The sequence below is a fragment of the Pseudophryne corroboree genome, chromosome 6, assembly GCF_028390025.1.
Source record: "Pseudophryne corroboree isolate aPseCor3 chromosome 6, aPseCor3.hap2, whole genome shotgun sequence".
Lineage (NCBI taxonomy): Eukaryota > Metazoa > Chordata > Amphibia > Anura > Myobatrachidae > Pseudophryne > Pseudophryne corroboree.
Window position 1 is genome coordinate 530,915,852 of NC_086449.1, and position 14,591 is coordinate 530,930,442.

The window sequence follows — 14,591 nt, forward strand, 5'->3', positions numbered from 1 at the left end:
AGCAGGAGCACCCAGCTTGTTGGGTGCATACAGGATAAACAGCGAGTCAGATTTTCTGACTCCAGCCGTCCTGGAAACATATTTTCAGGGCCCTGACTACGTCCAGCAACTTGGAATCCTCCAAGTCCCTAGTAGCCGCAGGTACCACAATAGGCTGGTTTAAGTGAAACGCTGAAACCACCTTAGGGAGAAATTGAGGACGAGTCCTCAATTCTGCCCTGTCCGTATGAAAAATTAGGTAAGGGCTTTTATAGGATAAAGCCGCCAATTTTGAGACACGCCTGGCTGAAGCCAGGGCTAACAGCATTACCACTTTCCATGTGAGATATTTTAAGTCCACAGTGGTGAGTGGTTCAAACCAATGTGATTTTAGGAACCCCAAAACTACATTGAGATCCCAAGGTGCCACTGGAGGCACAAAAGGAGGCTGTATATGCAGTACCCCCTTGACAAACGTCTGAACTTCTAGAACTGAAGCTAGTTCTTTTTGGAAGAATATCGACTGGGCCGAAATTTGAACCTTAATGGACCCTAATTTTAGGCCCATAGACAGTCCTGATTGCAGGAAATGCAGGAAAACGACCCAGTTGAAATTCCTCTGTAGGGGCCTTCCTGGCCTCACACCACGCAACATATTTACGCCAAATACGGTGATAATGTTGCACAGTTACATCCTTCCTGGCTTTGATCAGGGTAGGGATGACTTCATCCGGAATGCCTTTTTCCTTCAGGATCCGGCGTTCAACCGCCATGCCGTCAAACGCAGCCGCGGTAAGTCTCGGAACAGACAGGGTCCCTGCTGGAGCAGGTCCTTTCTTAGAGGTAGAGGCCACGGGTCTTCCGTGAGCATCTCTTGAAGTTCCGGGTACCAAGTCCTTCTTGGCCAATCCGGAGCCACGAGTATAGTCCTTACTCCTCTCCTTCTTATGATTCTCAGTACCTTGGGTATGAGAGGCAGAGGAGGGAACACATACACTGACTGGTACACCCACGGTGTTACCAGAGCGTCCACAGCTATTGCCTGAGGGTCCCTTGACCTGGCGCAATGTCTGTCCAGTTTTTTGTTGAGGCGGGACGCCATCATGTCCACCTTTGGTTTTTCCCAACCGTTCACAATCATGTGGAAGACTTCTGGGTGAAGTCCCCACTCCCCCGGGTGGAGGTCGTGTCTGCTGAGGAAGTCTGCTTCCCAGTTGTCCACTCCCGGAATGAACACTGCTGACAGTGCTATCACATGATTTTCCGCCCAGCGAAGAATCCTTGCAACTTCCGTCATTGCCCTCCTGCTTCTTGTGCCGCCCTGTCTGTTTACGTGGGCGACTGCCGTGATGTTGTCCGACTGGATCAACACCGGCTGACCCTGAAGCAGAGGCCTTGCCTGACTTAGGGCATTGTAAATGGCCCTTAGTTCCAGGATATTTATGTGAAGTGACATTTCCATGCTTGACCACAAGCCCTGGAAATTTCTTCCCTGTGTGACTGCTCCCCAGCCTCTCAGGCTGGCATCCGTGGTCACCAGGACCCAGTCCTGAATGCCGAATCTGCGGCCCTCTAGAAGATGAGCACTCTGTAACCACCACAGGAGAGACACCCTTGTCCTTGGAGACAGGGTTATCCGCTGATGCATTTGAAGATGCGATCCGGACCATTTGTCCAGCAGATCCCACTGAAAAGTTCTTGCGTGGAATCTGCCGAATGGAATCGCTTCGTAAGAAGCCACCATTTTTCCCAGGACCCTTGTGCATTGATGCACTGACACTTGGCCTGGTTTTAGGAGGTTCCTGACTAGGTCGGATAACTCCCTGGCTTTCTCCTCCGGGAGAAACACCTTTTTCTGGACTGTGTCCAGAATCATCCCTAGGAACAGCAGACGTGTCGTCGGAATCAGCTGCGATTTTGGAATATTTAGAATCCACCCGTGCTGTCGTAGTACTACTTGAGATAGTGCTACTCCGACCTCTAACTGTTCTCTGGACCTTGCCCTTATCAGGAGATCGTCCAAGTAAGGGATAATTAAGACGCCTTTTCTTCGAAGAAGAATCATCATTTCGGCCATTACCTTGGTAAAGACCCGGGGTGCCGTGGACAATCCAAACGGCAGCGTCTGAAACTGATAGTGACAGTTCTGTACCACAAACCTGAGGTACCCTTGGTGAGAAGGGCAAATTGGGACATGGAGGTAAGCATCCTTGATGTCCAGAGACACCATATAGTCCCCTTCTTCCAGGTTCGCTATCACTGCTCTGAGTGATTCCATCTTGAATTTGAACCTTTGTATGTAAGTGTTCAAGGATTTCAGATTTAAAATAGGTCTCACCGAGCCGTCCGGCTTCGGTACCACAAACAGCATGGAATAATACCCCTTTCCCTGTTGTAGGAGGGGTAACTTGATTATCACCTGCTGGGAATACAGCTTGTGAATGGCTTCCAATACCGCCTCCCTGTTGGAGGGAGACGTTGGTAAAGCAGACTTCAGGAACCGGCGAGGGGGAGACGTTTCGAATTCCAATTTGTACCCCTGAGATACTACCTGCAGGATCCAGGGGTCCACTTGCGAGTGAGCCCACTGCGCGCTGAAATTCTTGAGACGGGCCCCCACAGTGCCTGAGTCCGCTTGTAAGGCCCCAGCGTCATGCTGAGGACTTGGCAGAAGCGGGGGAGGGCTCCTGTTCCTGGGAAGAGGCTGCCTGCTGCAGTCTTTCCCCTTCCTCTGCCCCGGGGCAGATATGAGTGGCCTTTTGCCCGCTTGCCCTTATGGGGACGAAAGGACTGAGCCTGAAAAGACGGTGTCTTTTTCTGCTGAGAGGTGACCTGGGGTAAAAAGGTGGATTTCCCAGCCGTTGCCGTGGCCACCAGGTCCGATAGACCGACCCCAAATAACTCCTCCCCTTTATACGGCAATACTTCCATATGCCGTTTGGAATCCGCATCACCTGACCACTGTCGCGTCCATAACCCTCTTCTGGCAGAAATGGACAGCGCACTTACTCTTGATGCCAGAGTGCAAATATCCCTCTGTGCATCTCGCATATATAGAAATGCATCCTTTAAATGCTCTATAGTCAATAATATACTGTCCCTGTCCAGGGTATCAATATTTTCAGTCAGGGAATCCGACCAAGCCACCCCAGCACTGCACATCCAGGCTGAGGCGATTGCTGGTCGCAGTGTAATACCAGTATGTGTGTATATACTTTTTAGGATATTTTCCAGCTTCCTATCAGCTGGTTCCTTGAGGGCGGCCGTATCAGGAGACGGTAACGCCACTTGTTTTGATGAGCGTGTGAGCGCCTTATCTACCCTAGGGGGTGTTTCCCAACGCGCCCTAACCTCTGGCGGGAAAGGGTATAATGCCAATAATTATTTTTTTTATCGGGGGAAACCCACGCTTCATCACACACCTCATTTAATTCATCTGATTCAGGAAAAACTACGGGTAGTTTTTTCACACCCCACATAATACCCTTTTTTGTGGTACTTGTAGTATCAGAAATGTTCAAAACCTCCTTCATTGCCGTGATCATGTAACGTGTGGCCCTACTGGAAAATACGTTTGTTTCCTCACCGTCGACACTGGAGTCAGTGTCCGTGTCTGGGTCTGTGTCGACCATCTGAGGTAACGGGCGCTTTAGAGCCCCTGACGGTGTTTGAGACGCCTGTACAGGTAATAACTGATTTGCCGGCTGTCTCATGTCGTCAACAGTCTTTTGTAAAGTGCTGACACTATCACGTAATTCCTTCCATAAGACCATCCAGTCAGGTGTCGACTCCCTAGGGGGTGACATCACTATTACAGGCAATTGCTCCGCCTCCATACCATTTTCCTCCTCATACATGTCGACACAACGTACCGACACACAGCACACACACAGGGAATGCTCTGATAGAGGACAGGACCCCACTAGCCCTTTGGGGAGACAGAGGGAGAGTTTGCCAGCACACACCAGAGCGCTATATATATATATATATATATATATATATATATATATATATATATATATATATATATATATATATATATATATATACAGGGATAACCTTATATAAGTGTTTTTCCCTTATATAGCTGCTGTATAGATTTATCTGCCAAATTAGTGCCCCCCCTCTCTTGTTTTATCCTGTTTCTGTAGTGCAGGACTGCAGGGGAGAGTCAGGGAGCTTCCCTCCAATGGAGCTGTGAGGAAAAATGGCGCCAGTGTGCTGAGGAGATAGGCTCCGCCCCCTTCTCGGCGGCCTTTCTCCCGCTTTTTTAAGGAAAAATTGGCAGGGGTTAAATGCATCCATATAGCCCAGGAGCTATATGTGATGTATTTTTGCCATATAAGGTGTTTTTATTGCGTCTCAGGGCGCCCCCCCCCAGCGCCCTGCACCCTCAGTGACCGGAGTGTGAAGTGTGCTGAGAGCAATGGCGCACAGCTGCGGTGCTGTGCGCTACCTTATTGAAGACAGGACGTCTTCTGCCGCCGATTTTCCGGACCTCTTCAGTCTTCTGGCTCTGTAAGGGGGCCGGCGGCGCGGCTCTGGGACCCATCCATGGCTGGGCCTGTGATCGTCCCTCTGGAGCTAATGTCCAGTAGCCTAAGAAGCCCAATCCACTCTGCACGCAGGTGAGTTCGCTTCTTCTCCCCTTAGTCCCTCGGTGCAGTGAACCTGTTGCCAGCAGGATTCACTGAAAATAAAAAACCTATACTTAAACTTTTTTACTAAGCAGCTCAGGAGAGCCACCTAGTGAGCACCCTTCTCGTTCGGGCACAAAAATCTAACTGAGGCTTGGAGGAGGGTCATAGGGGGAGGAGCCAGTGCACACCAGGTAGTCCTAAAGCTTTTACTTTTGTGCCCAGTCTCCTGCGGAGCCGCTATTCCCATGGTCCTTTCGGAGTCCCCAGCATCCACTAGGACGTCAGAGAATTTCTTTACAAAAATTTCTCTCTTGGAAAGGGGTTGTGCTCTTGGCTTTGACATCCGCAAGGCGGGTGTCGGAAGTGGTGGTTTTGTCTCACAAGAGCCTTGTTTGATCTTTCATGTGGTAAGAGAGGACTTGAGAACTCGGTTAGTAGTTCTGCCAAGAGTGGTTTCTGGGTTTCGCAGAAATCGGTCTATTTTTTAGTGATGAGCGGGTTCGGATCCTCGGAATCCGACCCGCCCGAACTTAACCTTTTTCTTTTTTTTTTTACACGGGTCCGAGCGACTCGGATCCTCCCGCCTTGCTCGGTTAACCCGAGCGCGCCCGAACGTCATCATCCCGCTGTCGGATTATCGCGAGACTCGGATTCTATATAAGGAGCCGCGCGTCGCCGCCATTTTCACACGTGCATTGAGATTGATAGGGAGAGGACGTGGCTGGCGTCCTCTCCGAGTCAGTTGTATTATATTAGAACTTAGTTAGTTATAATTGTGGGGAGGATTGGGGACGGGGAGCAGCTGTTAGGGAGTACAGTGCAGGGTTTTGAGTTTAATCCATTGTTTCTCTGCCTGAAAAAAAAACGCTCCACCATATCTGTGCTCACTCAGTGTGCTGCACTGCTGCATGATATATCTGTGCTGAGTGCACTGCTCACACTGCCTAATTGTGGGGACTGGGGAGCAGTTATAGCAGGAGTACAGTGCACAGTTTTGCTGACAGTGACCACCAGTCCAGTATACGTTTGTCTGCCTGAAAAACACTGTGGTGTTTTTTTTTTTCTTTCTTCATGCTAGTTTGTTTAGCAGTCTGCTGACACTGCAGTGTCCACCAGGTCCGTTATACAGTATATTATATATATAATTAAGCACTAAGCAGCAGTACGGTAGGCCACGGCTGTACCTACCTCTGTGTCGACTCGTCACTCGTCGTCCATAAGTATAAGTAATACTATCCATCCATCTACATTGTATACCTGTGGTGTTTTTTTTTTTTTCCTTTCTTCATACTAGTTTAGCAGTCTGCTGCTGACACTGTCCACCAGGTCCGTTATACAGTATATTATATTTATATATAAGCACTAAGCAGCAGTACGGTAGGCCACGGCTGTACCTACCTCTGTGTCGTCACTCGTCGTCCATAAGTATAAGTAATACTATACTATCCATCCATCTACATTGTATACCTGTGGTGGCTTTTAGTTGTGCGCAAAATATGGAGAACAAAAATGTGGAGGTTAAAAAAATAGGGAAAGATCAAGATCCACTTCCACCTCGTGCTGAAGCTGCTGCCACTAGTCATGGCCGAGACGATGAAATGCCATCAACGTCGTCTGCCAAGGCCGATGCCCAATGTCATAGTACAGAGCATGTAAAATCCAAAACACAAAAGATCAGTAAAAAAATGACCCAAAAATCAAAATTAAAAGCGTCTGAGGAGAAGCGTAAACTTGCCAATATGCCATTTACGACACGGAGTGGCAAGGAACGGCTGAGGCCCTGGCCTATGTTCATGGCTAGTGGTTCAGCTTCACATGAGGATGGAAGCACTCATCCTCTCGCTAGAAAAAAGAAAAGACTTGCGGCAAAAGCACAGCAAAGAACTGTGCGTTCTTCGAAATCACAAATCCCAAAGGAGAGTCCAAATGTGTCGGTTGCGATGCCTGACCTTCCCAACACTGGACGGGAAGAGCTTGCGCCTTCCACCATTTGCACGCCCCCTGCAAGTGTTGAAAGGAGCACCCGCAATCCAGTTCCTGATAGTGAAATTGAAGATGTCAGTGTTGAAGTACACCAGGATGAGGATATGGGTGTTGCTGGCGCTGGGGAGGAAATTGACAAGGAGGATTCTGATGGTGAGGTGGTTTGTTTAAGTCAGGCACCCGGGGAGACACCTGTTGTCCGTGGGAGGAATATGGCCATTGACATGCCTGGTGAAAATACCAAAAAAATCAGCTCTTCAATGTGGAAGTATTTCAACAGAAATGCGGACAACAGGTGTCAAGCCGTGTGTTGCCTTTGTCAAGCTGTAATAAGTAGGGGTAAGGACGTTAACCACCTCGCAACATCCTCCCTTATACGTCACCTGCAGCGCATTCATAATAAGTCAGTGACAAGTTCAAAAACTTTGGGCGACAGCGGAAGCAGTCCACTGACCAGTAAATCCCTTCCTCTTGTAACCAAGCTCGCGCAAGCCACACCACCAACTCCCTCAGTGTCAATTTCCTCCTTACCCAGGAAAGCCAATAGTCCTGCAGGCCATGTCACTAGCAAGTCTGACGAGTCCTCTCCTGCCTGGGATTCCTCCGATGCATCCTTGAGTGTAACACCTACTGCTGCTGGCGCTGCTGTTGTTGCTGCTGGGAGTCGATCGTCATCCCAGAGGGGAAGTCGGAAGACCACTTGTACTACTTCCAGTAAGCAATTGACTGTCCAACAGTCCTTTGCGAGGAAGATGAAATATCACAGCAGTCATCCTGCTGCAAAGCGGATAACTGAGGCCTTGACAACTATGTTGGTGTTAGACGTGCGTCCGGTATCCGCCGTTAGTTCACAGGGAACTAGACAATTTATTGAGGCAGTGTGCCCCCGTTACCAAATACCATCTAGGTTCCACTTCTCTAGGCAGGCGATACCGAGAATGTACACGGACGTCAGAAAAAGACTCACCAGTGTCCTAAAAAATGCAGTTGTACCCAATGTCCACTTAACCACGGACATGTGGACAAGTGGAGCAGGGCAGACTCAGTACTACATGACTGTGACAGCCCACTGGGTAGATGTATTGCCTCCCGCTGCAAGAACAGCAGCGGCGGCACCAGTAGCAGGATCTCGCAAACGCCAACTCGTTCCTAGGCAGGCTACGCTTTGTATCACCGCTTTCCAGAATACGCACACAGCTGAAAACCTCTTACGGCAACTGAGGAAGATCATCGCAGAATGGCTTACCCCAATTGGACTCTCCTGGGGATTTGTGGCATCGGACAACGCCAGCAATATTGTGCGCGCATTAAATCTGGGCAAATTCCAGCACGTCCCATGTTTTGCACATACTTTGAATTTGGTGGTGCAGAATTATTTAAAAAACGAAAGGGGCGTGCAAGAGATGCTGTCGGTGGCCCGAAGAATTGCGGGCCACTTTCGGCGTGCAGGCACCGCGTACAGAAGACTGGAGCACCACCAAAAAAACCTGAACCTGCCCTGCCATCATCTGAAGCAAGAGGTGGTAACGAGGTGGAATTCAACCCTCTATATGCTTCAGAGGATGGAGGAGCAGCAAAAGGCCATTCAAGCCTATACATCTGCCCACGATATAGGCAAAGGAGGGGGAATGCACCCGACTCAAGCGCAGTGGAGAATGATATCAACGTTGTGCAAGGTTCTGCTGCCCTTTGAACTTGCCACACGTGAAGTCAGTTCAGACACTGCCAGCCTGAGTTAGGTCATTCCCCTCATCAGAGGGGAATGACCTGACTCAGGCTGGCAGTGTCTGTTTGGGGAGTATTTTTTGGAAGGGCCATCCTGCCTGACACTGCAGTGCCACTCCTAGATGGGCCAGGTGTTTGTGTCGGCCACTAGGGTCGCTTAGCTTACTCACACAGCTACCTCATTGCGCCTTTTTTTTTTCTTTGCGTCATGTGCTGTTTGGGGAGTATTTTTTGGAAGGGCCATCCTGCCTGACACTGCAGTGCCACTCCTAGATGGGCCAGGTGTTTGTGTCGGCCACTAGGGTCGCGTAGCTTACTCACACAGCTACCTCATTGCGCCTCTTTTTTTCTTTGCGTCATGTGCTGTTTGGGGACTATTTTTTGGAAGGGCCATCCTGCCTGACACTGCAGTGCCACTCCTAGATGGGCCAGGTGTTTGTGTCGGCCACTTGGGTCGCTTAGCTTAGCCATACAGCGACCTCGATGCAAATTTTAGGACTAAAAATAATATTGTGAGGTGTGAGGTGTTCAGAATAGACTGAAAATGAGTGGAAATTATGGTTATTGAGGTTAATAATACTATGGGATCAAAATGACCCCCAAATTCTATGATTTAAGCTGTTTTTTAGGGTTTTTTGAAAAAAACACCCGAATCCAAAACACACCCGAATCCGACAAAAAAAATTCGGTGAGGTTTTGCCAAAACGCGTTCGAACCCAAAACACGGCCACGGAACCGAACCCAAAACCCGAAAAATTTCAAGTGCACACCCCTAATTTTGATGCCGGTGGTTACTTAGGCATTAGCTGATTCAATTTCTCTCGATGTAGCCAGGGATTTGAATATTTTGGTCGCCAGTTGGGCTAAGTTTGGAGAACCAGTGGTTCTGTTTGTCTGGTATGTTCCCAGCAGGGTTTGGGTGACTGTGTTATGCAGTCTGTTACACACTGGATCTGTGATGCTATTTGACATGTTCCTTCTTCGGCTGGATTGCAGTCACCGGGGTCGGTGGAGGCCCATTCTACTGGGAAGATGGGCTCTTCCTGGGCGAATGCTAGAGGAGTCTTGGCGGTTCAACTTTGCCGAGGGGATACTTGGTCGGGTTCAAACGTTTTTGCTATGATCTACACGTTTGATACCCTGGTTGAGGGGAACCTTTTGTTGGCTCAATCGGTGCTGCAGAGTCGTTCGCACTCTCCCACCCGTTCTGGAGCTTTGGTATTGACCCCATGGTCCTTTTGAAGTCCCCAGCATCCTCTAGGACGTATGAGAAAATAGGATTTTGGTACCTACCGGTAAATCCTTTTCTCTTAGTCCGTAGAGGATGCTGGGCGCCCGTCCCAGTGAGTACTGTGTCTGCAGTTATTGTTTTGGTTACGCTCTAGTGGTTTTTTTTTCGATGTCAGGCTGTTGCTGACGTTGAGCATGCCATGGCATGTGGTGTCTTATTATTGATTGTGTTGACACACAGGTTGTGTTACATATTCTCTTAGCATGTGGCTGTGTCTTTTTCATGCCGTGGGCTGGTTTTCTATTGAATGCCATGTTCTGCGGTATGTTCGTGGTGTGAGCTGGTATGACACTCACCGTGTTTATAAATTCTTTCCTCGAAATGTCCATCTCTCCTGGGCACAGTTTTCTCACTGAGGTCTGGAGGAGGGGCATAGAGGGAGGAGCCAGTTCACACCCAGTTTAAGTCTTTATAGTGTGCCCAAGCTCCTGCGGATCCGTCTATACCCCATGGTCCTTTTGGAGTCCCCAGCATCCACTACGGACTAAGAGAAAAGGATTTACCGGTAGGTACCAAAATCCTATTATATTCAACAATCTTTAACACAGTGGTTTGCACCATCATGCCTGAAAAGCTCCCACATCTCTGGCAGAGTAACTGCAATTTTCTGCTTGGGGGAAGGTGGGGAATATTTTTTTGAGGATTCAATTGTTTAGACACCCAAAGAATTGTCACTCTTCATTTGTTGTTTGAGTGCCCATGCACATCACGCATGTAGCGCCCGGACAGGTTTTAGCCGTGTAAACAGGCTAAACTCCTGCTTTGGGCGTCCAAACGCACGTACCCAGATGGCTCTTCAACTAGCTATTATAGTACCATACTATCTACTTCAAACGGGACACTAATGAATTACACAGATTCTGTGGCTGGCTGAATTCAAGCTTGCATTTCAGCTGGTTTTAATCAGCTGCAGAAGCATTGTAATCCATGCGTGTCCTGGTTTGGATAGCATGGTAATCTTAAACATAGACAATGTCTCTGGTTCGGGAACCAATGGTGTTCAAAAAGGCTCAACACAAAATTTCAATGCATCTCTGCAGATTGTTTACAGGTCATTCCATGAAATACAGGACAAAATACATTAAAGCTTAATTTCACAAAACCGCTAACATTTCAATGTATTTATGCTGCTAATAGATTGTAGTATATGGTGTTATAATTGAAAATAAATAGATCTGTCGTGTATCACTTTCCCACATGCGTAAACACTAAACATATATGGAAGTTGTTGGGGTGGATGCAAAAATGGTTAATTTCCATGTATTTTAGAAATTTATTTTATATGGCCATCACCACCAGATGAAATATTTATACGTTGTCACAGTTAATAAGGAAGATAAACAGGCCTACACTGATTAATTCACGTGGATTCTACTGATTTCAGCAATTTACATCATAGCCCTTTAGGGACATAAATGTAGCGCAAGTAACTTTCGTATGCAACATGAATCATATGTCAAAATTGTTTTTTAAGTATACTTCTACTGGTTAACGTTGCGTTTTTTGTGTGTGTCAATCATAAGTTTAGGGTATAAACTGTTTCGACCTATTTAATGGGGATGCTGTTTTTCCCGACAGGTCGGCAATTTTCCTGTTTTGTCGGATTCGCGGCTAAAATCCGACAGGTTTTAACCCCATTTTAAAAAAGTTGGTTTAGCATTGTTGGGAACGGCCAAATTCTGTCTGATTTGGCTGCTCATTGAATACTGCATTGTTGGATCCTTTCCGTCGGAAAGCATCCGACAAGCATTGAATACCCCCCTTTATTGTGAAAATAATTAGCAGAGCGGGTTTACATAAATATTTACATCCCCTCAGTTCCTATGTCCATTCTGTTGTAACATAAAGGTGCATACACACTTGCCAAAGAAACTGAGAAACGTCGCTCATTTTCCCCCTTCCTGAGCGACGTTGCTAATTTTCTCGACAAGTGTATATGCCGCCAGCAACTAGCGATGCACAGCCCTGCCGGTCGGCCACGACCCTCGCTGTCGGCAGTGCATGCTCAATTTGGACTGCCGTCCAGGAGCTGCATGCACGGCCGGCCGCTGCGTGACATCACTGAGCAACATGAACAGTCATATCGCTCAGTGTGTACGGGCGGCCACCTACAGCCCGGCCCGGCAGGGGAAACACTAGATGGCGTCACTAATAGACCGTCATTGTCTAGTGTGTATGCTCCTTTAGTCACGCATAGTAAAAAAAAAACAATCACTAAGAGCGTATTTTTTTTTTTATGTTTCTAAGCATCAATTAGGACTACCCGCCCCATATATTATGGTCATATTTTTAAAATGTTTAATTTCAGCTTCCTCTGTGTGTGGTGCATTTAAACTTCTAAAAATGAACATGAAATGTAATGCAAGTCACATGGAATGACCCTTATAATTTTAGTACACAATGGAGTAAATTTAATAAGGTGGGAGGTTTTTTTTAGAACTGGTGATGCTGCCCATAGAATCTGGTTGCTATCTATTGTCTTCTAGAAGCAGCTAGGTAAATGTTAAGTATAATCTGATTGGTTACTATGAGCAACATCACTAGTTCTGAAAAACTCCCACCGTAGTAAATTTACCCCATTGAGTTTGTCTTATCCTGGCCATCTGCCTAAATAGCTCCTCCCCGTAATCTGAGGACACTACAAAGAGGCTATGACAACGTCAGGCTTCCATGCTATTCCTGGAGTAATAGCAACACTTTTAAAAAGCATTTTCCACCTTTCTGGCCATGAGGTTCCAGTCTTCTATAGACATGTTAGCTCTAGTAATTTATTTCTACTTCAGGGAAAGCCATCCATTTCAGTGTCTCCTCATCATTAAATGGTTACATACGTTCCAATCTTATTATTAAACCTGTCATCGCTCCAATTGTAACTTTTTTTTCAGGATTAATTCCATTACTCATGGCTTTGCGGGCAACACCTGCTCTATTGACTAGGTTGCTCAAACAAAAACCCGTCGTACAGATGTCATTATGTGTGTTACATTTATCCCTAAGCATTTACATGTATATTTTATTACAGCATCCACATTATCAAAATCAAATCTATTCCTCAATTTCTTCCAACACTTTACTAGAGGAATTATCCACCACACCTGAGCAATAATATTCTTCCAGTCCTTAAGAAGGTGCGTCTCTGAATCCCTTATCTTCTATTAGTAGCACTATTGACACAGGGTTGAGCACAGCGCAGATGCCAATATCTCCCGGTACTCTCCCCTGGAGGTTTATACAGTACAGACTGCACTAATTGCTGCTTATTAACTATTATTCACATCACAGTGCTGTTTCAGAAATCCATCTGCGCCTTTATCTGTGTACACATACGGCTTACACTGTAACCTGTTGTTGCCAATTGGTAATAGTTATACCTGGATCAACGCTTTTGGATTTGCAAAGTACTATAGGTTATATTTATTCAATTAACATCTTGGAGCAGGTGTACTTTTACCAGAGACTTGCTTTTGCTGGGGATTGATTGAACCCAGTATATACCAAGTAGAGCTGCTGTTTATTAATTCAATCTTAGGAAATATTATTGCGCCTGGTTTTCTTCTTTCAATTAAATATTTATACTGCAAAATGCTTTATGCACGCACATTGCACACTTCAGTCTGCAGGACAGTTTCATCACATGCAGCTAGTCTTGTGAAAATGCATCTGCGTCCCCAAAGGATTTACAACAGTACTGAAAATGCAAACCCTATTTCTAAACCACCCTATAACAGCAGTAAGCCTCTAACTTTTGATCTTACATTGAGCATCTGCCGTTTAGTTACCCGAGCATAGATCGTATAGCAATTTCATTATAAGGGCTTAATCGATTCTGCTACTATACACCCTAGGCTTGTGGAGTGGGTAGCCTTTGGTGTGTAGAGGATGGCGGACATATGCACATAACACTCTACAACTTAGAAACTGGGAAACGTAAATATTAGATACCAGAACTGCACTAGAGGCACCCTGTCGGCCCTGTCCTTGAGTCTCCTGCATGAAATGGTGTAACCATGGGACTATCCAGCTAGGGAAAGCACTTGCAGCATGAAAGAATGAAAACACTACCTGCCTGCCAAACCTAGAGCACATAGTTACAAGACATATAATTGTTTATCTCACAAAGCTAATTGTTATTGGATTGCCATGGGTTAATGCACATTTCCACTTTGCTACTACACAATTCCCAATGGAACACTACTACAAGTTAGTATTGGAAGATTCAGTGATATAGAAATATAAATGAAAGCGACAGTGCACATATGGTCATATACATACCCATCCTGGGTTGCAGGATACTCGCATTCCTGTCCTTTTGGGAACACACCACTTGGATACAAATCACAAATGGGAACAGAAGGAGGATCCGTTTGGGATTTGCCTAGATGATAAATGCAACGGTCACCAAACACATAGTAGAAACTGGAAACTACTACAACTGAATTGGCAAACTCCACAGTCCTTTCATTGCACCCACCAAAACAAGACATTTGCCTAAACTTCAACGGCAATTATGCAGTTCAGCAACACAATAAATGTAACTTTAAAGCTAATCCTCACATCAGACTTTATTAGCCCAGTTGAGCTATGTTTAAAGTGTAGATACAGAACCACATGGTAAGACAGCTGGTGCATTTCTATGCTTTTCTAACTAGATATAAAATATATTAGTGACTAATGAAAATATACTTGCTATTCAAACAACTGCTGTATTTTCTAAGGGATAAAGAGTGCTCAACATTGCTTTATGAAAGGACTATACAAACAGCACTCACATTTACATGACTGTTATTAGTACAATCATTTGTGCCACTCCTCTTGTGAAATTCAGCTTTTCCATATAAGAGAGTTACAACTGACAATATAAGTACAGTTTTCATTAGCGGAGTTGTCAGTTTGCAATATCAAACCCTTACATGTAGCTGCTCAAATAAGTGGTGACAGACAACTGTACATCAAAGATTTTTCTCTTTATAATA

General features: G+C 46.2%; 1 protein-coding gene across 1 annotated transcript in view; it reads right to left on the reverse strand.

Moving 5' to 3' along the window:
- The window catches only part of METAP2 (methionyl aminopeptidase 2), a 72,994-nt gene that overhangs the window by 27,366 nt on the left and 31,037 nt on the right, over positions 1-14,591 (reverse strand). The window contains exon 4 of the mRNA XM_063927596.1: positions 13,891-13,993. Within this exon, the coding sequence (XP_063783666.1) occupies positions 13,891-13,993 (103 nt within the window). The remainder of the gene's footprint in view (positions 1-13,890; positions 13,994-14,591) is intronic.